This window comes from Piliocolobus tephrosceles, chromosome 2 (assembly GCF_002776525.5).
Source record: "Piliocolobus tephrosceles isolate RC106 chromosome 2, ASM277652v3, whole genome shotgun sequence".
Taxonomy (NCBI): Eukaryota; Metazoa; Chordata; class Mammalia; order Primates; family Cercopithecidae; genus Piliocolobus; species Piliocolobus tephrosceles.
In genome coordinates this window covers 173,143,642-173,167,258 of record NC_045435.1, presented here as the reverse complement: position 1 = coordinate 173,167,258, position 23,617 = coordinate 173,143,642, and the positions used below count along the sequence as shown (strand labels likewise).

At 34.7% G+C, this 23,617-nt stretch overlaps 1 protein-coding gene across 2 annotated transcripts in view; it reads left to right on the top strand.

The window, feature by feature from the left end:
• NMD3 (NMD3 ribosome export adaptor) overlaps positions 1–23,009 on the top strand; it is a 31,791-nt gene extending 8,782 nt beyond the window's left edge. For both annotated transcript variants that reach the window (XM_023223369.1, XM_023223370.1), the window contains exons 5-16: positions 1,229–1,309; positions 5,528–5,656; positions 5,948–6,038; positions 8,915–8,993; positions 9,508–9,604; positions 11,801–11,918; positions 13,253–13,398; positions 17,071–17,183; positions 17,999–18,071; positions 20,195–20,301; positions 20,970–21,040; positions 21,501–23,009. In XM_023223369.1, the coding sequence (XP_023079137.1) occupies positions 1,229–1,309; positions 5,528–5,656; positions 5,948–6,038; positions 8,915–8,993; positions 9,508–9,604; positions 11,801–11,918; positions 13,253–13,398; positions 17,071–17,183; positions 17,999–18,071; positions 20,195–20,301; positions 20,970–21,040; positions 21,501–21,631 (1,236 nt within the window). In that variant the 3' untranslated portion in view covers positions 21,632–23,009. The remainder of the gene's footprint in view (positions 1–1,228; positions 1,310–5,527; positions 5,657–5,947; positions 6,039–8,914; positions 8,994–9,507; positions 9,605–11,800; positions 11,919–13,252; positions 13,399–17,070; positions 17,184–17,998; positions 18,072–20,194; positions 20,302–20,969; positions 21,041–21,500) is intronic.
• The last annotated feature ends 608 nt before the right edge of the window (positions 23,010–23,617 follow it).

Genomic DNA, 23,617 nt, shown 5'->3' with positions numbered 1-23,617 from the left:
GACAATTCTTTTGAGATTTGCTGTAAAGGAAAACAAACGGGGCAGTGGTTGAAGGGGAGGTTTGAGAAGGGACACGTGTCTTTTTATTTTATTTTTTGGAGATAAAGTCTTGCTTTATTGCTCAGGCTAGAGTGCAGTGTGCTGTCATAGCTCACTGCAGCCTCAAACTCCTGGGCTCAGGTGATCCTTCTGCCTCAGCCTCCCAAGTAATTGGTACTACAAACATGCACCACATCTGGCTGATCTCTCTCTCTCTCTCTCTCACCCCACATCTGGCTGATCTCTCTCTCTCTCTCTCTCTTTCTTTCCCTCTCTCCTTCTCCCTCTCCCTCTCCCTCTCCCTCCCTCCCTCTCCCCCTCTCCCTCTCCCTCTCTCCTAGTTGTCTAAGCAGATACTTGAGCATCATTCTAGAATCTGTTCTCTTTCTCTTTCCCATATCCAGTTACCATTAAATCTTACACATTTTTTTTCTACGTCACATGTACTGTGCAGATAAACCTAACAGATTTTTATCTCCTAACTAACCCTTGAATCTGCTTTTGTTATTTCCAGTGCCTCTCAGTTCAGATCATCTACAATCTCTGCCCAAATGATTACCGCAGCCCCCATTCTTCTTCTCCCACCTACCCCTTCTCCCCAAACACCCATTCTGACCATTCTTGAGTTATATTCAGATCTTCACATATAGCAAACTGTTTTGGGGCTATGCAGATGCTGCACATTTAGTAATGAGTTATAGTTGTGGATTTAGTATTCAGTGCATGAAACTTCTCTAATGAATGTCAATTCTTTAAAAAAAAAAAAAAGTCACAGAATATAGAGAGAATAATCCAAGTGGAAACTTTTGTTCATGAAGTTACTAATAAATAATGAGGTCACCAGGTCTTTGCTTTCTTCCGGAAAATGTAATTTCCTTTTAAAGGAGAGTGTGCTCTTTTTTTGTTTTTTTTTTTAAGGGAAAATAACTTTTTTCCTATGCAAATACTTTTAAGTTTTGCTTAAATTATATCAGTTGCATTCATATAGTCATTGGGTTGTCCTTTGATTTGCTGTTATTGTTACATAACTGATGATTAATCTTTTTTTGTGGTGATGGTGTGTAGTGATGCTGATCACAGATTCCTTAAGCATCTTATGAAATCTGTTTATTGATGATTTGTTCTTTCGCCTTTTTTTTTTCTCCTCAGGTGAGAACTTAAGTTTCTTTTTGTTTTTGTCTTATTAAAGGTACGGCTTGTAGATGCAGGCTTTGTTTGGACTGAGCCTCATTCTAAGAGACTTAAAGTTAAACTGACTATTCAGAAAGAGGTAAGCGGTACATAATTTTCTCAGCATGGTTAAAAGTACAGATAGTGAAAATGACCTAGTGATAAGTTATTTTATGGCTTGAACAGCTTAAAAGTAAAAGAGCACACTCAATTTTAGCTGTTTGTTTTCTTTTGAGCATCTGTACAGATAATTAGATCACAAGTAAGAGTAGTCATTGCTTCTGATTAGCAGACTTACTGATCTTTTCCAGAGTTATTTTCATTAGGAAAAAGACTGAAGTCAAAACATGGGCTAAGGTACTGATTCTCAAACTTGGCTAATCATTGTAATGACTCATTATAACTGAGCAAAAATTCTCTGTATGTGAGGCCTGGGAATCTGTATGTAGGTTCAGTATCCCTTGTCTGAAATGCTTGGGACAATAAGTGTTTCAGATTTTGGATTTTTTGGATTTTGGAATTTTGCATTGTACTTACTGGTGGAGCATCCCTAATTCAAATACAGAACGTTCCAGTGAACATTTTCTTTGAATGTCAATTAAAAACTGAAGAAGTTTCAGATTTTGAAGCCGAAATTTCAGATTTTGGGTTTTTGGATTTGGAATGTTCCATCTGTATTTAAAAAACTTCCCATGTGATTTCTGATCAGCTATGTTCGGGAACCATTAAATTAAGGAATTTTTTTTTTTGATAAGTTTTCCTTATTTTTTTCTTCTAAGGATGATTTTTCTATATAAACATGTATAGGCTGGGCATGGTGGCTCACACCTGTGATCCCAGCACTTTGGGAGGCCAAGGTAGGCAGATCACTTGAGCCCAGGAGTTCGAGACCCCATCTCTACTAAAAATACAAAAGTCAGCCAGGCGTGGTGGCATGTGCTACTCAGGAGGCTGAGGTAGAGAATCACTTGAGCCCAGGAGGTGGAAGTTGCAGTGAACCAAGATCTTGCCAGGCTGGGCAACAGGCAGAGTGAGACCCTGTCTCAAAAAAATGTGTGTGTGTGTGTATATATATATATATATATGTAAAATATACACAGAATATTCTCACAACCACTTCAGCTAAAGAAAAATTTGAAATGCTGATCTACAAATCATAGGAATTAAATCTGTATACCATTCTTAAAATGGTACCACTGGTTTTTATGACTTTAAATTTGAGGACATTTCATTGATTAATGGGGAAAAAAAAGCATTAGTGGAAAAAGTTTTAAATTAAATATTAAAGGTTCTTCTTTGAATCAAATAGACGCAATAGAAAATGATAAAGGGGATATCACCACCGACCCCACAGAAATACAAACTACCATCAGAGAATACTATAAACACCTCTACGCAAATCAGCTAGAAAATCAACTAGAAAATCTAGAAGAAATGGATCATTTCCTGAACACTTACACTCTTCCAAAACTAAACCAGGAAGAAGTTGAATCCCTGAATAGGCCAATAGCAGGCTCTGAAATTGAGGCAATAATTAATAACCTGCCAATCAAAAAAAGTCCAGGACCAGATGGATTCACAGCTGAATTCTACCAGAGGTACAAGGAGGAGCTGGTACCATTCCTTCTGAAACTATTCCAATCAATAGAAAAAGAGGGAATCCTCCCTAACTCATTTTATGAGGCCAACATCATCCTGATACCAAAGCCTGGCAGAGACACAACAAAAAAGAATTTTAGACCAATATCCCTGATGAACATCGATGCAAAAATTCTCAATAAAATACTGGCAAACCGGATTCAGCAGCACATCAAAAAGCTTATCCACCATGATCAAGTGGGCTTCATCCCTGGGATGGAAGGCTGGTTTAACATTTGCAAATCAATAAACGTAATTCAGCATATAAACAGAACCAAAGACAAGAACCACATGATTATCTCAATAGAGGCAGAAAAGGCATTCGACAAAATTCAACAGCCCTTCATGCTAAAAACGCTCAATAAATTTGGTATTGATGGAACGTACCTCAAAATAATAAGAGCTATTTATGACAAACCCACAGCCAATATCATACTGAATGGGCAAAAACTGGAAAAATTCCCTTTGAAAACTGGCACAAGACAGGGATGCCCTCTCTCACCACTCCTATTCAACATAGTGTTGGAAGTTCTGGCTAGGGCAATCAGGCAAGAGAAAGAAATCAAGGGTATTCAGTTAGGAAAAGAAGAAGTCAAAGTGTCCCTGTTTCCAGATGACATGATTGTATATTTAGAAAACCCCATTGTCTTAGCCCAAAGTCTCCTTAAGCTGATAAGCAACTTCAGCAAAGTCTCAGGATACAAAATTAATGTGCAAAAATCACAAGCATTCTTATACACCAGTAACAGACAAACAGAGAGCCAAATCATGAATGAACTTCCATTCACAATTGCTTCAAAGAGAATAAAATACCTAGGAATCCAACTTACAAGGGATGTAAAGGACCTCTTCAAGGAGAACTACAAACCACTGCTCAGTGAAATCAAAGAGGACACAAACAAATGGAAGAACATACCATGCTCATGGATAGGAAGAATCAATATCATGAAAATGGCCATACTGCCCAAGGTTATTTATAGATTCAATGCCATCCCCATCAAGCTACCAATGACTTTCTTCACAGAATTGGAAAAAACTGCTTTAAAGTTCATATGGAACCAAAAAAGAGCCTGCATTGCCAAGACAATCCTAAGTCAAAAGAACAAAGCTGGAGGCATCACGCTACCTGTCTTCAAACTATACTACAAGGCTACAGTAACCAAAACAGCATGGTACTGGTACCAAAACAGAGATATAGACCAATGGAACAGAACAGAGTCCTCAGAAATAATACCACACATCTACAGCCATCTGATCTTTGACAAACCTGAGAGAAACAAGAAATGGGTAAGGATTCCCTATTTAATAAATGGTGCTGGGAAAATTGGCTAGCCATAAGTAGAAAGCTGAAACTGGATCCTTTCCTTACTCCTTATACGAAGATTAATTCAAGATGGATTAGAGACTTAAATGTTAGACCTAATACCATAAAAACCCTAGAAGAAAACTTAGGTAGTACCATTCAGGACATAGGCATGGTCAAAAACTTCATGTCTAAAACACCAAAAGCAACAGCAGCAAAAGCCAGAATTGACAAATGGGATTTAATTAAACTAAAGAGCTTCTGCACAGCAAAAAAAACTACCATCAGAGTGAACAGGCAACCTACAGAATGGGAGAAAATTTTCGCAATCTGCTCATCTGACAAAGGGCTAATTTCCAGAATCTACAAAGAACTCAAACAAATTTACAAGAAAAAAACAACCCCATCAAAAAGTGGGCAAAGGATATGAACATTTCTCAAAAGAAGACATTCATACAGCCAACAGACACATGAAAAAATGCTCATCATCACTCGCCATCAGAGAAATGCAAATCAAAACCACAATGAGATACCATCTCACACCAGTTAGAATGGCAATCATTAAAAAGTCAGGAAACAACAGGTGCTGGAGAGGATGTGGAGAAATAGGAACACTTTTACACTGTTGGTGGGATTGTAAACTAGTTCAACCATTATGGAAAACAGTATGGCAATTCTTCAAGAATCTAGAACTAGATGTACCATATGACCCAGCCATCCCACTACTGGGTATATACCCAAAGGATTATAAATCATGCTGCTATAAAGACATAGGCACACGTATGTTTATTGCGGCACTATTCACAATAGCAAAGACTTGGAATCAACCCAAATGTCCATCAGTGACAGACTGGATTAAGAAAATGTGGCACATATACACCATGGAATACAATGCAGCCATAAAAAACGATGAGTTTGCGTCCTTTGTAGGGACATGGATGCAGCTGGAAACCATCATTCTTAGCAAACTATCACAAGAACAGAAAACCAAACACCGCATGTTCTCACTCATAGGTGGGAATTGAACAATGAGATCACTTGGACTCGGGAAAGGGAACATCACACACCAGGGCCTATCATGGGGAGGGGGGAGCGGGAAGGATTGCATTGGGAGTTATACCTGATATAAATGACGAATTGATGGGTGCTGACGAGTTGATGGGGGCAGCACACCAACATGGCACAAGTATACATATGTAACAAACCTGCATGTTATGCACATGTACCCTAGAACTTAAAGTATAATAATAAAAAAAAAAAAAAACCATTAACATGGTATGTAAAAAAAAAAAAAAAAAAAGGTTCTTCTTTTAAAGAAAATACTCATTATTAAACAAAACCGAAAGAGTGAAGGAGTGTGATTGTTTTCTTTATCAGGTGATGAATGGTGCTATCCTTCAACAAGTGTTTGTGGTGGATTATGTTGTTCAGTCTCAAATGTGTGGAGATTGCCATAGAGTAGAAGCTAAGGATTTCTGGAAGGCTGTGATTCAAGTGAGGCAAAAGGTAATGAGAGAAGATGATGAGTGAGTCCTACATCTTGTATTTCATCTTTGTCGATTATAAAATAGCTAGTAAAACCTCTTTCCCTTCTTTCCACATCCTGTGGGTACCAGGGATAGTCTGGTTCCCTGAGCATTCACCTTTGGAAATAGATCATTATTACATTTTAGATAATCTTTAAAGATTGTTATTGTTTGAAAAATCAGTGTGCTGTATCTGTAGATGGTATGTGTGTCCTATACTTATAAATGGCTTTTTGTGGGGCATTTATTGATCAAATAATTTATATTTTAGACTTTCCACAAAAAAACTTTCTACTATCTGGAACAGTTAATTCTGAAATATGGAATGCATCAGAATACACTTCGTGTCAAAGAGATTCATGGTGAGTTAAAACTCAAAAGCATTTGAAATGATGTTGGATTTTTATTTCAACATACCTAAGTAATCTTATTTTTACTGATAATATCTGGATTAGTACTGTCCAAAAGAACTTTCTGTTAGAAAAAAAAGAAAAAAAAAAACTTTGTTCTTTATCTGCATTGTCCAGTATGGTATAGTCACTAGCCATGTGTGGCTGCTGAGTACTTGAAATGTGGCTAGAGCAACTGAGAAACTGAATTTTTAATTTTCTCCTAATGTCAAACATAATTATCTTTTTGTGTTTCATACCTAAGTATAATATTTCTTGAGGTTTCTCTTTGATATATATGCATACATACTTCTGTCCAGTCTTGCTCTCAATTATGTGAGTGACACTGGGAAGAGTTGGAAAGCTTGCCTTCTTTCTACCTAGTGTTTAATTAACTTCTTGAAATTTTTTAAGAACTTGCCCATTAAGCCATCCTATTTGATATCTCTTAGGGGATGTCTTTTCAGTTTCTTTTATGATATTTACCTCTCGGGTATTCTATCCTTTGAGTCAATTTTAATACCATTTTCCAAGAAAAAACATTTCATCTAGCTTTTTAGATTCTTGGTATAAAATTGAACAAATGTAATAAATCTCATCTGTAACTGTAGTTATGTCCTCTTTATTGTTCCTAATGTTTATCTTTTCTCTTTTTCTACTCAGCTCACCTTAGACTTGCAACTTTTATCTATTATGTTTTTTCAAAAAACTATTTTTAGTTTTATTTTAAACAATCTTTTTCTCAATTTTGTTTTTTAACACTAATCACTTCAACTCTCTTTAGTCTTGTTTTGTTTTAATTAATTGAAAGCTTAGTTTATTTTTAATTTCTAATAAATATATTTAAGGTCATAAATTTTCTTCTGAGTACCATAATGGGTCTGTAGCTGGTACTTATAGCTACCTTTTTCCACTGCCCATTGTGTATTTTATTTGACCTCAGCTGTTTCATTCTTTTGGGTACATACTTAGGTGTGGAATTACCAAGTCATATGGTAAATTTATGTTTAATATAAAGAAACTGCCAAACTGCTTCAGAGTGGCTGTGCCATTTTACATTCCTGCCAGCAATATTTCTCCATATCCTCCTCAACACTTGTTACTATATTTTTGTTTATAGCCATTCTAGAGGGTGGTATGAAGTGGTATCTCATTGTGGTTTTAATTTCCATTTTGCTAATGACTGACGATGTTGAGCATATTCTGGATACAAGTCTCTTACTGCATATGTGGTATGCACATATTTTCTCCTAGTGTGTAGGAGAAAATTCACACCGGATATTCTTAATGGTGTCATTTGAATTGCAAAAGTTTTAAATTTTGATGAAGTCTAGTTTATCAAGTTTTTTCTTTTAATTGTGATTTTGGGGTTATGCTTAAAAACTGTCTAATCAGGGTCACAAAGATTTTCCCCTGTAGTTTCTTTCAAATGTTTTAATAGTTTTAGGTCTTATATATTTAGGTCTTGTTTGAGTTAATTTTTGTGCAGAGTGTGAGATAAGTGTCTAAACTCATATTTTTCTGTGTGGATATTCTTCGTCCCAGTGAAAACTCTGTCCTTTCCTCAGTGAATGCCTTGGGTATTCTGTCAAAGATCTAGTGACTGTAAATGTAATGGTTTATTTCTAGAATCTCAAGTCTACTCCTATTGATCTATATATCCATCCTTATATTAGTACCATGCTGTCTTGAATACTTACTAAAGTTAGTGAGTTTTGATGTTAAATATGTGATGTTCATTTTCTTCAAAATTGTTTTGGCTATTCTGGGTAGTTTTAGTATTGGCTGTTTTGGTAATTATATTTAGTTGAGTTATTTGCAAGAATATGTTTAATATTTCTCAGCTAGGTAGTTTTGCCTTTGGCTATTCCTTTCTCGATGATTCCTAGTGCTACTGCTTTGTGATGAGATAATGTTGTCTTTAGTAATTTCTACTGTTTAGTATTTAGTGAAATTGTTTTACTGTTTAAAATGTTAATACATGTTTTTTAAATGAATGTTTTATGAATGTTTGAAAAAATATGTATTCTTTCTTAGAACCGTATTCTATAGTCTCGGTTAACTCGACCTTGATAGTTGGTTATTCAAGTTCTGTGAATTGTTACTGTTTTTGTCAATTTTATTTTGGTTTTGAGAGAGTCCTATTCTAGTCCTTCACAATGATTGTATGTGTTAATATGTGTTAATTTTTTTCTTTTTTTTTCCTAATAGTTATTGTTTTCTGTATCTCAGATAGTTTCCTGTTATCTTCTTGGTAGATTAATCCATTTATTACATAAAATAATTTTCTTTTTTTTTTGAGAAGAAGTCTTGCTCTGTCCACCCAGGCTGGAGTGCAGTGGTGCAATCTGGGCTCACGGCAACCTCCGCCATTTGGGTTCAAGCGATTCTCCTGCCTTGGCCTCCCGAGTAGCTGGGATTACGGGCACGTGCCACCACGTCTGGCTAATTTTTTGTATTTCTAGTAGAGACGGGGTTTCACCAGGATGGTTTTGATCTCCTGACCTCATGATCCGCCTGGCTCAGCTTCCCAAAGTGCTGGGATTACAGGCATGAGCCACGGTGCCCAGCTGTTTATAAACTTTCTTTGTTCTTTGTTTTTCTGTCCCCCTTGGCCTTGAGTTTTATTTTTTCTAGAATTAAAATTATGAGTTTTATTTTCATTTGCTGATTTATTTTGTCTTTTTGCCAAAGAAGTCTTAAGTGATATCTGTAATCTGTTGTGACTACAATAGAGTTTTCTAATAATTTGATTTTGTTTAAAACAGATATAATGTATAATATAGTCATGTTAGTAGAGGAGAATTCTATTTTGCATAATTATTTTCATATGGCTTTTTTTTTTTAAGATGGTCTGGATTTTTATTATTCCTCAAAACAGCATGCTCAGAAGATGGTCGAATTTCTTCAGTGTACAGTTCCCTGTAGGTATGTTCAGGACCTGATTGTGACTAAGTCTAAGGACCCGGGAATGGATGTGGATCACATATATTCTTCAGGCTCAGACAACTTCTCTTTAAAATTGTAGTAGAGATACTTATACAATCAGGAAGCATATATTGGGTTAACCACACACTCATAGAGGAGGTAGGACTTGTGCTCCAAAGATCAGGAAATTTTCATAACTGGAGTTTATATTGAAAGGTACTATTAGTGTGAACAGACTTGCAGTGGGCATTAGTGTGACTTTTAATAATGCTATATAGAAAGTAGATTGGTCTGAGCCAACAGCGTGTTCTAGAGGTTTGGTAGAAAAGGTAGGGCTTAGTCAGATTGGTGAAGGTTTTGAAATGCAAGTGGAGGACACTAGGTTTTACCAGTGTCAGGAAGCCATTTTAGACTTTGGACGATGATGGTTTGATTTAATGAAAATTGATATTCCTGAGTCTGTACAAGTTAATGACCTTTGTCTTTATATTACCACTAACTTTTTTCTTAATAGATACAAAGCATCACAAAGACTGATCTCTCAAGATATCCATAATAACACATACAATTACAAAAGCACTTTTTCTGTGGAAATTGTTCCAATATGCAAGGTACTTTTTTTTTTTTTTCATTTAATCCATATCTGTAAAAGAGTACAAGTAATTAATTGGCTTATATGTAATTTGCAGCTCCTGATTTTCGTCTAGGGTTGGTTAAAAATTTAGAATAAGTTCCTTAAGTGATTTCTAACGTACTCAGCCATGTTAAAAGATACATGTTTTTAAAAAAATCATGCTTATAATTATGAATTGACATGCCTTTTATTTTGGTGTATTAAAATGAAAAGACCTGGTTACAGTTGATAAAATCCATATTGTTTAAAATTTGTGATCCTGTGAGCCTATGTGATAGCTCAGTGAAATTGAATAAAAGAAATGACATTAAAATCATTATTAGCCACTTTGTGGAACATATACAAACAAAATTTTGGCCAGAAATTAAAGAGTATTGGGATAATGTGAAAATGAGATCATAGAATCATTTTTATGATTTTAAAACATAAGCTGACTAAAACATTTAAAATGTAGATTATTTCATTTTATTTTACTAAGATAAAACTCTGCTTCAAAAAATATATGAATTACAATTCAATAAATAGTTGAGCATTATTGTATAGAAGGCTGTGTACTGAGGATTGTATAACTATAGATCTCTGCCATGTAAGAATTTATATGTCAGTATTAAACCACTAATAATGATAACTGCCATTATTTATTATGATCATTCTGCATAAAGTTAACGTAGATACTTTAGTGTCTTTCACCTCATTCTCATCTCATAATAATTGAGGTAAGCCATATCATTTTGAAGATGAGGAAATTGAAGTTTGAAGAGGTTAGACAACTTGCCCAAAGTTGTCTAACAAAATCCTAGCTTCATCACAGAATGAAGCTTCATTCTGTGATGAAGCTAGGATTTGCACCCAGGTCTGTGCCTCTAAAGCTTTAAAACTGCTATTGCTGTTTTATAGTATGTACTAGGGATGAAATGATAGCTTAAAATAGGGTCAGCAAACTTTCTTTGTAAAGAGCCAGGTGGTAAATTTTTTTAACTTTCAGGCCGTATAATCTCTTTTGTGGTTACTCAGCTTTGCTATTGTTGTATAAAAGTAGCATGGGTAATATGTAAAGGAATGTCAGGGCTGTGTTCCGGTAAAACTTTATTTACAAAAAGATATTGGGTCAGATTTGTCCTGAGGGTGGCATTTTGCCAACCTCTGTTTTAAAACAGTGAATGTTTCCCTGATACAAAGCTTGAGCAATATGAATTTAGGTGTGAGGGCATATTTAGGCCTTGTGTAACTGAGTTTTACACATGTAAAAATTAACATATGTCTTACACTATCTAAAGTATATTTGTTTATCTTTGGAAACTCATGTATTAAAAAACAAGGACTGGACTAATCGCTGTTATGATTGTGAATAGATACACCTTAAAATATAACTCAGATCTTTTTGTATTTTAATTCAGTTTAAAAACAGATACGTTGCTGCTTCATGTCTCCCAATGTAAATGAATACCTGACTTTTTTGGGCTTAGATCTTTGCTTGTATATTGGCACATGTAGCCATGTAAGAGAAATACGTTCCTTTGAAGTTTATTTTTAATGGAGATTGAAAGAAGTCACAGGTGGATTTATAGAATCACTCTCCTCCTGATGTTTATAGTACTCTGTTTAGAATGTACACTGTATTAACATGTTGAGTGATGAGGCATTTACACTGCAGTAAAATGGAAATAATAATAGCTTGGTGAATAGGCCTTGGAGTTTTTTTTTTTGGACACAGTTTTGTTGTCACCTAGGCTAGAGTGCAGTGGCACCACGTCAACTCACTGAAGCCTCGCCCTCCTGGGCCCAGGCTGTCATTCCACCTCAGCCTCCCAAGTAGCTAGGCCCACAGGCATGCATCACCATGTTTGACTAATTAAAATATATATATATGTGAAGACAGGGTCTCCATAGTTGTCCAGGTTAGACTTGAACTCCTGGGCTCAAGGGATTCTCCCATCTTGTCCTCCCAGATTGCTGGAATTATAGGAGCGAGCCACCGTGCTCAGCCAGGATTTTTTTTTAAAGCATTTTTATTAAGACAAAATGCCTGTCATAATTAAGGTCTGATTCTTTTCTTTAGTTTCTTTGTTGATTGATAAATAACGTTTTGGTTGATCAAGTGCAGTTGGATTGGGTGTTTATTGAACTGTTATTTAGGATATGCCTTATTCTAAATGTTAGTTCTTATGCCTAGGATAATGTTGTCTGTCTGTCTCCAAAACTGGCACAAAGCCTGGGAAATATGAACCAGATATGTGTGTGTATTCGAGTAACCAGTGCCATTCACCTCATTGATCCAAACACCCTACAAGGTAAATTCTGGAAATGATTTGCCTTGACAATTTTGTTCTGTATGACGAACAATAATAATTCGTATTGTTAATTTTTCAGGCATTCTTGCTAATATTGTTTTGAAACGTTAGTTAAAATTTGTGCTATTGTTTAATACAAAACACTGTGGAAATACAAGACTTTGATTAGTTACTCTTGTATTTTTTATTTAAAGAAACAATTCTGTTAACTTTTACATATTTACTGGTTTATTTCATTGATTTTTACTAAAATTGACTTTTTTTTTTTTTGAGATGGAGTCTAGCTCTATCACCCAGGCTAGTGTGCAGTGGCGCAATTTTGGCTCACTGCAACCTCTGCCTCCCAGGTTCAAGCAGTTCTCCTGCTGCAGCTTCCCAAGTAGCTGGGATTACAGGCATCCACCACCAAGCCCAGCTAATTACTGTATTTTTAGTAGACACGGGATTTCACTGTGTTGGCCAGGCTGGTCTCGAATCCTGACCTTGTAATCTCCCCACCTTGGCCTCCCAAGGTGCTGGAGTTACAAGCGTGAGCCACCACCTCCAGCCTGAAATTGACTGACTTACCTTATTTAATTTTTGGGACTATTTAGTCCATTGCCAAAATTTGGTGCCAAGCAGTTATTTTAAATTTTGGAACATTTGGCTTTTTGTGACCCATTGGAACATTTAATTTGAATATGAATTTTAGCTGATTTTGTTATTACTGTAGATCATTTTTTAACATTCTCTATAGAGTAAATTATTTTTTAAGACCACATTTTAGTAGTTATCTTAGTATTTGGATGTATCTTCTACTTGATCTTTTTCAGGTATTTTCTGTAATATAAGTTTCCTTTATGCAAAAAGTGAGTTTATTTTGATATTTTTCTGGAAAGTCATTCATTATCTTTATCAATTAGGATTCATAAGTTAAAGATCTGTTTGCAATATTGGGATGGACATTCTTTACCTATCTGGTAGAACTAGGCTTTATTTCCCGTAAACTAAGCAGCCAAGATGACAGATATGTTTCTAAAATAAAGTTCCAGCACATGAAACAACTATACCACTGATTGAATCTGATCTTATTTAAAAGGCACTTAGCCCTGTGGTATTCTGGTTATAGTAACTATTTAAGATATGTTTGACATCTGATATATTTTTCTTGTGCTTTGAGAAGTTTGTGGTTGGTTTATAGGAGTAATTGATGACCGTAAGGAGTGAGTTGACACTAGTTCTGTTGACTTGCCACTTCCCAGTTGGTATCTACCAGTTTCTTCTTAGTTAATACATTTGATGACTCTGAAATATATAGTTTTTCTTATGTTTTCGTGTTCTATCCTTATTTTTAGTTGCAGATATTGATGGGAGTACTTTCTGGAGTCACCCTTTCAATAGTTTATGTCATCCCAAACAGCTAGAGGAGTTTATTGTGATGGAATGCAGCATAGTCCGAGATATAAAACGTGCTGCAGGTGCTGGAATGATATCAAAAAAGGTAAGCTACATCCTACCTGCCAGTGAATTTTTTTTTCCTCAGTTATTATTGTTTCAGTCCCTCTTTAAAATAAAAATTTGTTGGTGATTCCACAGTATGGAATCCAAACTTAGCACCACATTAGGACAAAAGTTCTTTTTTTTTTTTTTTTTTTTTTGTCTTTTTAATATGTGGTCATTGTGGAAATTATTAGACTTAGAATGTTAATTCTCTTTTGTGTAGGAAAATCTTTTAAATGTTTACTCCATTATAAAAAAGAGGCATTTCTTTGCTTTATTTTTATAGAGGAGGACCTTCATTTTTGTAGTGGTTATCTTGACTTTTAAAAAGTCATCACCAAATACTAAATACTTCAGTGTGCATCTCTCACAGGAATATTTTTCTACATAATGAAAATATTGTTACCATATCTATAAAACATATAGTCTACACAGTATTCTGCTCTTATCCAAGGGGATACATTCCAAGAACCCCAGTGGGTTTTTGAAACCACAATAGTACCAAACTCTATGTATATTGTTTTTTCCTATACAAACATACCTATGATAAAGTTTAATTTATAAATTAGGCACAGTAAGAGATTAACGATAATTAATAATAAAATACACCATAACAATATACTGTAATAAAAGTTGTGTGAATGTAGTCTCTTTCTCAGAGTTGTCTAATTCTACTCTACCAACCTATTTTTGGATAGCGATTAACTGTGGGCAGGTGAAACCTTTGAAAGGGAAACTATGGATAAGGGGGGATTACTATATTCAGATTTCCTCATTTGTCCCAAAAGTGTCTTTTATGCCTTGTTCAAACAGGTATTCAATTGGAGATCACATATTAAATGGGAATATTATACCTTTTTAGTCTTTTTATTTAATAATAGGCCCCTTCTTTTTTCTTTTATTGGTTATGATACCAACTTCCTTAGACAACTAGTGCATTTATCTTGTAGAATACTCCACCTTCTAAATCTATCTTGTTTCCTCATGATGTCATTTAACTTGCTTCTTAATTCCTTGTGTTTCCTCTAAACTGGAAAGTTGATCTAAAGGTTTGGTTACGTTTAGGTTAAATTTTTCTTGCCAGAACAGTTCAGAGGTGATGCATGTAAAAGAGACAAGTAATGTCTGACTGTTACACTTGTTAACATAGCGATAGATTCCTCCATTGTAATGTTAGGATTTTTTTTCGTTTTGACCAGCAAGCAATCTGTGGCTTTAATACTATAATAATATGCGAGTATTGAGTTCCTGTTATCTTTTTTTTTTTTCTGGCTTTAGCATCTGTTGGTAATTCTTGCCCATAAATTAATTATTTTATTTAGGGTTACAAAATGGTGCATTTTCTATTTCTATTCTGCATTTATTAGCTGTCATTCTTAAAGAAGAGCTTTTCATTATTAACTAGGGGCTATGTAGCATTCCTGAAATGCTCATCTGCATGCATTCTTTTAATTAATTAATTAATTAATTTTAGACATGATCTTGTCATGTTGTTTGGGCTGGAGTGCAGTGTGGCTTCATAACTCAATGTAGCTTCAAACTCCTGGGCTCAAGTGATCCTCCTGCCTCAGCCTCCTAAGTAGCTGAGACCACAAGTGTTTGCCACCATGCCCAGCTAATTTTTTTATTTCTTTGTAGAGATGGGGTCTCCATGTTACTCAGGCTGAACTCCTGAGCTCAAGCAATCCTGCTGCCTTGGCCTCCCAAAGTGTTAGGATTACAGGCATGAGCCACCTCCTCTGGCCTATGTATAAATTATTAATTCTTTTAGTAAATATTTTTAGAGTAAAGAGTTGATCTAGGAGTCATTTCCAGTGGTGAAAATTAGCTTACACGTACAGGTGGTGTCTCTGTGATTATCATTATGATCTCATGAAGTATAAATATTATGTATTTACTGTATTTTCTTTTGTTTTCTTCTCCCCTCCTCTCCCTTAGTCTTTTCTTTTCCTTTTTTTTTTTTTTTTTATAAAAAAGACACAAGGTCTCCCTCTGTCTCTCAGAGCTGGAGTTCAATGGTATGATCATAGGTCATTGGGACCTTGAGCTTGTGTGCTCCAGTGATCCTACCACCTCACACCTCAGCATGCTGTCATACCTGTCTAATTTCTATTTTTTAATTTTTTGTAGAGTCAGTCTCACTGTTTTTTCAGGCTGGTCTCGAACAATCCTCCTGCCTCCCTTATAGGCATGAACATGAGTGCCTGGACTTTCTTTTTTTAAAAATCCTCATATTGCCCCAAATTTTTTCAATGGGAGCCTCTTCAGAAAGGTTCCTATTGTTGTTTTGACATAACTTTCCTAGTCTTTGAAAGCATCCTTGATTTCTGGCGCAACACAGCATTCAGGTGTTCCAAAATCACATGTATGGTTTCTAACCCATATCTGAAATCAAATGTTTCTTCAAAGATGAAAGTCTGGCTTCTTTTAGTGTGAAATAGTATCTAGAGACTCCCAGGGTACGTGTGTGTGTGTGTGTGTGTGTGTGTGTGTGTGTGTGTGTGTGTGTGTATGTGTGTATGTGCGCACGCGCTAATAATGCTTCTTGAGACAAAAATAACTTGTGATAATCTGGGAAAAATCAATGGAAATGGAAGACAGATGACTTTCTACATTTTATTTAAAAATTAAGATAATACACTTAAGGGCAAACTTTTCATTTATAATAAATGTAGAGTACCACTTCCCCTCAGGCAGACAGAAAACCAGATGTTATATTTTCTTGGTTTTTAAAAGACAGAAGAGGTTAATAAATTTCTTACAAGTAGAAGAAGTCTAATATTTAGAAAGTAAGTCCTGTTAAATAAAATTTAGTTTCCCTGTTAGTTGACTTTTCTTGCAGTTCTTAAGTTTGAGACTTATCTTTTATTTCAGTTTCTCCTTCCACTCTATTTCTTTTCTTTTTTTTTTTTTCATTTCTTTTTCTTTGACCAACTGCAATAAGAAGTAATGATTCTTTTCATAACTTTATTTTGAGATTCCTTAATTTTATTTATAACTGTTACTTGATCTCACATTAGTTGGTCTGTCTTTGTTGTTAAAGGTGTTGGCATGTTGGAAAGGGAATTGATCGTTTTCTAGTTTAAAAATTGGGATGTTGTTTCTGCAATATGTATGTGTGTGTGTGTATATATATATATATATATGTATGTATGAATGATTATACTCTACACTAGTAGATACTTTAAAAACTAATTTGATAAAGATTTGGCTTCTCTAGTAGTTTACTACTAGGATTTCTAGGCTGTCTTGTCTGAACCCTTGTGTCAAGAAAGAGTTTGCTTGGAATACTTTCTTGCTTTAAGATTCCCCTACCTTTTCACTCACTTTGTTCACTCTGCCTATATTGGCCCATCTTCCTGTGAAAACATTTCTTTTCAAAATTCTACATATATATATTTTTAGGGAAATTGTTAATGTTTTATAAAAGTCTTGAATAAAATCTTAGAAAAAGTCAATGATTTATTTTTATGAATTGCTTGTGAGTCTTTCTGTACTCATGATTCAGTAATTTGTTAATTTTGACAGTGTTTCACATATCAGAAGAATAAAAAAAAATTTTCTGTCTTTAAAAATTAGAAAACCAAAAATCAATATTGTATTTAACTTTTCTCTGAGATGCTTTTAGAGTTATGTTTAGATTATTGAAGAATACATTTTCTTTCCTCTTAAGCATACCCTCGGGGAAGTCTGGGTACAGAAGACATCTGAAATGAATACAGATAAACAGTATTTTTGTCGTACTCATTTGGGACATCTTCTAAATCCTGGAGACCTGGTGTTAGGGTTTGTATTATTTCATATTTTAAACTGCCAAGTGGGATTGCAAATTTCCTTTGGGAACCAGCAAAACTACCTAAAATACTAGCATTGCTTACTCTAAAAAGATCGAAGGGTTCTTAGGAACCTTATAACTCATTTTATTGTTGATAACTAAATTAAACTATGGGTTGGACAGAAGCCCGTACTTACTCCATTTTGGTTATAATCTTAAAGAGTAATTTGTTCTAAGATTTTGTTAATTGAACCTTGAAGTTATGTGGTTATATCCATATTTAGAGCTGCTTTTGCAGATTGGGTTGTTTTTTATTGTGCATTTGCTACTGATGAGGTAACTCACTTTTAAGATATGTCAGCTATTTATACACTATTTATACAAAGGCTTGTAAAGGCGCATACATCAGTTCTTTCTGAATCAGAGCTTATCAGTGAGTGTCTGATTAAACCCTCAAATAATACTTTTGCTTTTAGGATTTCAGTTTCTTTTGCTAGAGAATGAGGTTTTTTTTTGTTTTGTTTAAAATAAACTAGAAGGAAGCATCTAATTGAGTTCTAAAGTTGGACTGATATGTAAGTCTGTTTTGCTTTTACAGATGTATGGCAAGGTGGACAATAATTGATTATAAATGAAATTCAGAGTTCCTTATTATCTTTACCATCATCTACAGAAGCATGTTCATTGTGTAATAAATGACAGAACTTTTAAAGTGGGAAGCATATTAAATGTTTGATTTTTAGGAAGTTTTAGGTGATATCCATAAAATAAAAAGTTACACACAAAGGGTAAATGTTCACTAAGTTTTTCATTGTTTACGTTTCAGGTTTGATTTGGCCAATTGTAACTTAAATGATGAGCATGTCAACAAAATGAACTCAGATAGAGTTCCAGATGTGGTAAGGCTTTAGATTTTTCCCTTTTTTCCTGTGTTAAAGAGGATGAATGTAACTCTTAGGGGTAGGTAGGAGTTCACACTTTTGAAAATAACAAATCAATTTAGAGATTTCTGAAACTGCAGATAAGGTATAATAGCAAAAGTCTTTTTTTCTTAAAGAAACGGGAGGCTGGGTGTGGTGGCTCAAGACTGTAATCCCAGCACTTTGGGAGGCCTAGGCAGGTGGATCACCTGAGTTCGGGAGTTTGAGACCAGCCTGACCAGCATGGAGAAACCCTGCCTCTATTAAAAATACAAAAAAATTAGCTGGGCATGGTGGTGCATGCTTGTAATCCCAGCTACTTGGGAGACTGAGGCAGGAGAATCACCTGAACCCAGGAGGCGGAGGCAGAGGTTACAGTAAGCTGAGATTGTGCCATTGCACTCCAGCCTGGGCAACAAAAACAGAACTCTGTCTCAAAAAAAAGAAAGAAAGAAACGGGAGTCTTGCTTTATTGCCCAGGCTTGCATGCAGTCATGATCATCACTCACTGCAGCTCAAACTTCTGAGCTCAAGTAATCCTCCCACCTCAGCCTCCTGAGTGGCTGAGACTACAGGCACATGCCACCACTCCCAGCTAATGTTTAAAAAATGTTTTGTAGAGATGGGATCTTGTTATGTTGCTCAGGCTAGTCTGGAACTCCTGGCTTCAAGTGATCCTCTGACCTCAGCCTCTCAAGTAGGTGGAATTACAGGTGTCACCTATCATGCCTGGTTTCATTTTAAATAATTTTTCTTGGTGGGGTAAATCCAAGATTTATTGTGATTTTTTGTTCCTCTTCTAATCACATTTGCATTCTCTCTCAAAATACCTGATACTATCTGTAGAGCAAAAATAAATTAAGCCGGGTGCGGTGGCTCACGCCTGTAATCCTAGCACTCTGGGAGCCTGAGGTGGGCAGATTGCTTGAGCTCAGGAGTTCGAGACCAGCCTGGACAACACAGTGAAACCCCATCTTTTAAAATATAAAAAATTAGCTGGGCATGGTAGCATGCACCTGTAGTCCCAGCTACTTAGGAGGCTGAGGCAGGATAATTGCTTGAACTTGGGAGGTGGAGGTTGCAGTGAGCCAAGATCACGCCACTGCACTCCAGCCTGGGCGACAGAGCGAGACTCCATCTCCAAAAGATAAATAAATAAATAAATTTGCAACTAAAAATGATGACATTTAGCATTTATTCAGGTTCATTTTTATTAGGCTCACTTCGTTTCACATACATTGTTCAGTTAAGAAGGCATTTAGAGTTAAGGCTGTTATTCAAAGCTGAATAAAATGTCATTGAAAAATAATCTTCACAGTATTAAGTCTTGGAAAAAGACTATTAATTCTGAAAAATCTGTTCTAACATGATGAGGTTAAGAATCATTAGAAACTGAATGAAATTAGTGTGAAAGACCCTGTCTTCTCTACTTGCTTAATCTTTTAGAATAAACATTGATTTCTTTAGCAGTGAGCAAAAAAAAAAAAAAAAAAGAGCCATGACAAATCAAGGACTCCGACCACCTGCCCAGTTGTGCTTTTGTTAGTTGATAAATTAGGAATAACAGCATGGTTGGAGTCTAAGTCTAAATAAGTATTTCTAACAAGGTCATAAGAGGAGATCATGGCAGTCTTACAAGATTTTGTGTTTTGTAAAATTATTTTCATTCTATAATTAAGCATTCTAAAATACGTTGTGAAAGTTGTATATAGTTCTGTAAATGCTTATTGGTGGGAATAAGAGAAAGAAAAAGTATCTACTTGTGATATTCAGAATGATTTATATGAATGGTAGCTGAAAACTGAAGTTTGAGTTAAAAGAAACTGCAGTTTTTGTTATTAAGAAAAATAGTATTCAATCACTGAAAAACTTTAGTAAATTTTAATAGTTATACAAATAATGCTTGAATCCATTCTCATAAAAAGTTAAAATACACGGAGAAAAATTTTAAAAGTCCTATTGGCACTGCCTCACCATCCCTTCCCCTTTCTCCTGAGGTGTAACCACTGTCATTAGTTTGGTCATTTTTTAGCTTTACTGAATTTTGTGGCCTCACTGTATAGTTCCCATTCTTTATAACTTTACAAATATTTATCTTGCAGGTATTAATCAAGAAGAGCTATGACCGGACCAAACGTCAGCGTCGTAGAAACTGGAAATTGAAAGAGCTTGCAAGAGAGAGAGAAAACATGGATACAGATGATGAAAGGTCTCGCTTTTCTTTAAATCTCTTATGTTGTCTCAAAGGAAATCTTTATGATAAATACTTTTTATGTTGTAAAGAAATAGGCATCACATAATTGATCCTTGCACTCTATTATAATCTTGGATTCTTATCAAGGTATTAATGGAATCAATATAAGATGATGTAAAGACATTTAACACAGATTTAGTAATTATCTCCTGGTTTATGACCTAATAATTGTAGTGTTAATGTAAACAATTCATTTGAAAAGTTAAAATATAGTCATACTTTGCTCAACAGTGGGCATACCTTCTGAGAAATGCATCATTAGGTGATTTTGTTGTGTGAACATCATAGAGTATGTGGCACATGACTTTATAATAAATAATTACATTATGAATATCACAAATAGCAGATGAGTACTTCTAGCTTGAGGAAACAGCTCATTGATGCCAAGTGTGTTATTTCTCAAATAATTTAAGCAGAAATGAAGACAATGTTCTAAAACAGTTTATTGAATGATTCAAAAAGTAGCTTTACTGATGAAGATGCCGATGTCTAAAAAAAATGGGTTTATATAAAATTGTATCATGAAATGTGAGTGGGAAGCAGCAGTATGTCTACATAGTCCTTAAAATGAAGAAAATATAACTATATATTTGCTGATGAAATATTTAAATGTTTATTTAAAGGCAATACCAAGATTTTCTTGAAGATCTTGAAGAAGATGAGGCAATTAGAAAAAATGTCAACATTTACAGAGGTTGGTGTTATAGGAGTGTTTAAGTCATTTGTTGTGTATATAAGTATAGTTCCTAGTGTGATGATTTTGGTATCTTAAGCTTTGATTCTCATAAATGTCTTTAATTGTTTTTTCAACTACTCTAGTCAGACTTCTACAGAAAAAAAACTTGCAAAACAATAAATAAAACTTTATAAAATACTGTTTCGTATATTACAGTTAATATTATTTGCATTCTAGCCTGATCCTTTAAGTTGCTCACTCCTATAGTGTTGGAAGTATATTCATACAGTTATTCAGTTCATTTGTTCAGTGAATATAATTTGAATGACTGCTGTAAGAGACAAGAGTTTCTGATACAATATAGTTACATAATAATGGTAAAGGTAGATATTTGTATATTTTCAAATATACTTATTTAATACTTTGTATACATATAAATACTTTGTATTTATTTTATTCTCTTTGTATTTTTTTTTAGATTCAACTATCCCTGTGGAAAGTGACACAGATGATGAAGGAGCACCTCGAATTAGTCTGGCTGAGATGCTCGAAGACCTTCATATTTCCCAAGATGCTACTGGTGAAGAAGGTGCATCAATGATGACATAATGAGATGTTGTAGACTGTTTCCACATACATGGGCTTAAGAAGTTCGACAAAATTACCTTAAGTGTCTACTCTCTATGCCTCCAGATTTCAAGAGGAGAAATTTAGTTTTAAACCTGAATAAACGTGATTGTTTTGAGTGCTCACTCAAACCACTGAAAAAGATGGATGGCTTTGAAGTTTTAGATAATAAAAGATTATGGAGAATGTAATTATTATTGATATTTAGGCTATTTTACATGTAGAATTTTATCACTGTGCTTTTTTATATGAGGCACTGTAGTATTTTCACATAGTATAGTACTCTGGATGTAAAAGCTCAAAAATTGTGATTCCTTGAACATTCACTAAATATTCAAGCAAAAACACATTTTTACATTATTTTTACATTGATTACTTTAGTGAAAGACCATATGAAGAAGCATTTTTAATACTAACTTGGTACATACTTTGATTCACTTTACCTCATTTTTATGTTCTTGAGATAGGGAATTTAGGGTTCAGTTTATCACTGGACATTTAGGAGGTAAGTCAATCTTATTTCCTTACGAAGTTAACTCTTCAAAAGCTGTTAAACAGAGAGTTACTTTAATTTTTATTGCAGTAGGAGGAAATATATTTAAAATGTCTGTAGATGTATAGCAAATAGAGACTCATTATTTAAAAGTTAAATAACAATTTGTTCTTTTGTTATTTTTGCCAGTTTAGGGCAGTAGCTGCTTTTCTCATATAAATACATTCCTACCACATCAAAAATGCTTTTAAAATTTTTGTTTATAAATTGAGAAGGAATTTTCTCTCTCTAAATTTCTGTCATTGAACACATCACCATCAAAAAGAATATTAGAATCCAGCATGAAGATAATGACTAATAAAAATGAGGTACATACTTTATAAAACCATTATTAATCAGATTTGAATGAGGAATGCTTTCCACATCCTTGAAAGAAAAACTGGCTTAGGTTTTAAAGTATTCTGAGAATGAATTATTAAGATCCTATATCTATAAGCAAGATCAGAGTTACTAAGTATGCCACAACTACGAGCTAATTCATTCATTCTGTGTGTGCCATTAAATAAAGAGATTGAGCAAGTGCCACTGTGTGAAACATTTTTGTTTTTTTAATATTGGACTTTCCAATTTTGAAATTATGAATAAAGGCCTAAATTTTCTATAGTGGCTTCTTTTCTGTCTGCATATTTTGTTAAAATTGTGGATCTAAAAGCCATATGCTGTCTTTGGTGGTGGCCTAGTAGGAAAGGCTTGTCCTAGTTCTTTAAAGGTAAGATTGACCAAAGCAAGTTCTCATTGGTGGTCTGTGTTTACATCTTCCATGTCAAGATATTTTAAAGCATGAAAATAAAGCCATCCTCGCCCTTTTTCGTGTGTTTGAAATGGTTGCATCATTGTCATTTACATGAGAAAGCATGCAATTTTCCAGAGTAGAATTGTTGATGTTATTTAAGTACTTTTTAAATATAGTTTCCCACTAACCTTATTTAGTCTTATTTAGTCTTACTCATTTTGATGCTCTACTAAGTTGAAATTTCTTGGTTGAAAGACTGTGATAGGCAAACGAATGTAGCTAAGAAAAAAACTCATCCAAGAGCTTGCACAAAGTTAAATAACCTTGATAAATCTACTATACTGTAGTAAGGTTCCCATACTCGAGACTTGTGGGTCCCCCAGTATTCTTAATCATGTTCCAAAGTTGTTATGGCTTGGGAAGGCTGGTATTAATCAAATGCACAAGAACATGATTTTTAACCAATTTATAAATACAACTAATTTACAAGTCAGTATGGTCATTATTTTTTTGTAGCCAAATCTGCACTTGAAGCTGCTGATTTAGAGTCAAAAGTCACTGAGGAGCCAGGTGCAGTGCCTCATGCCTGTAATTCCAGCACTTTGGGAGGCTGAGGAGGGCGGATCATTTGAGGCTAGGAGTTCAAGACCAGCCTTTCCAACCTAGTGAAACCCTGTCTCTA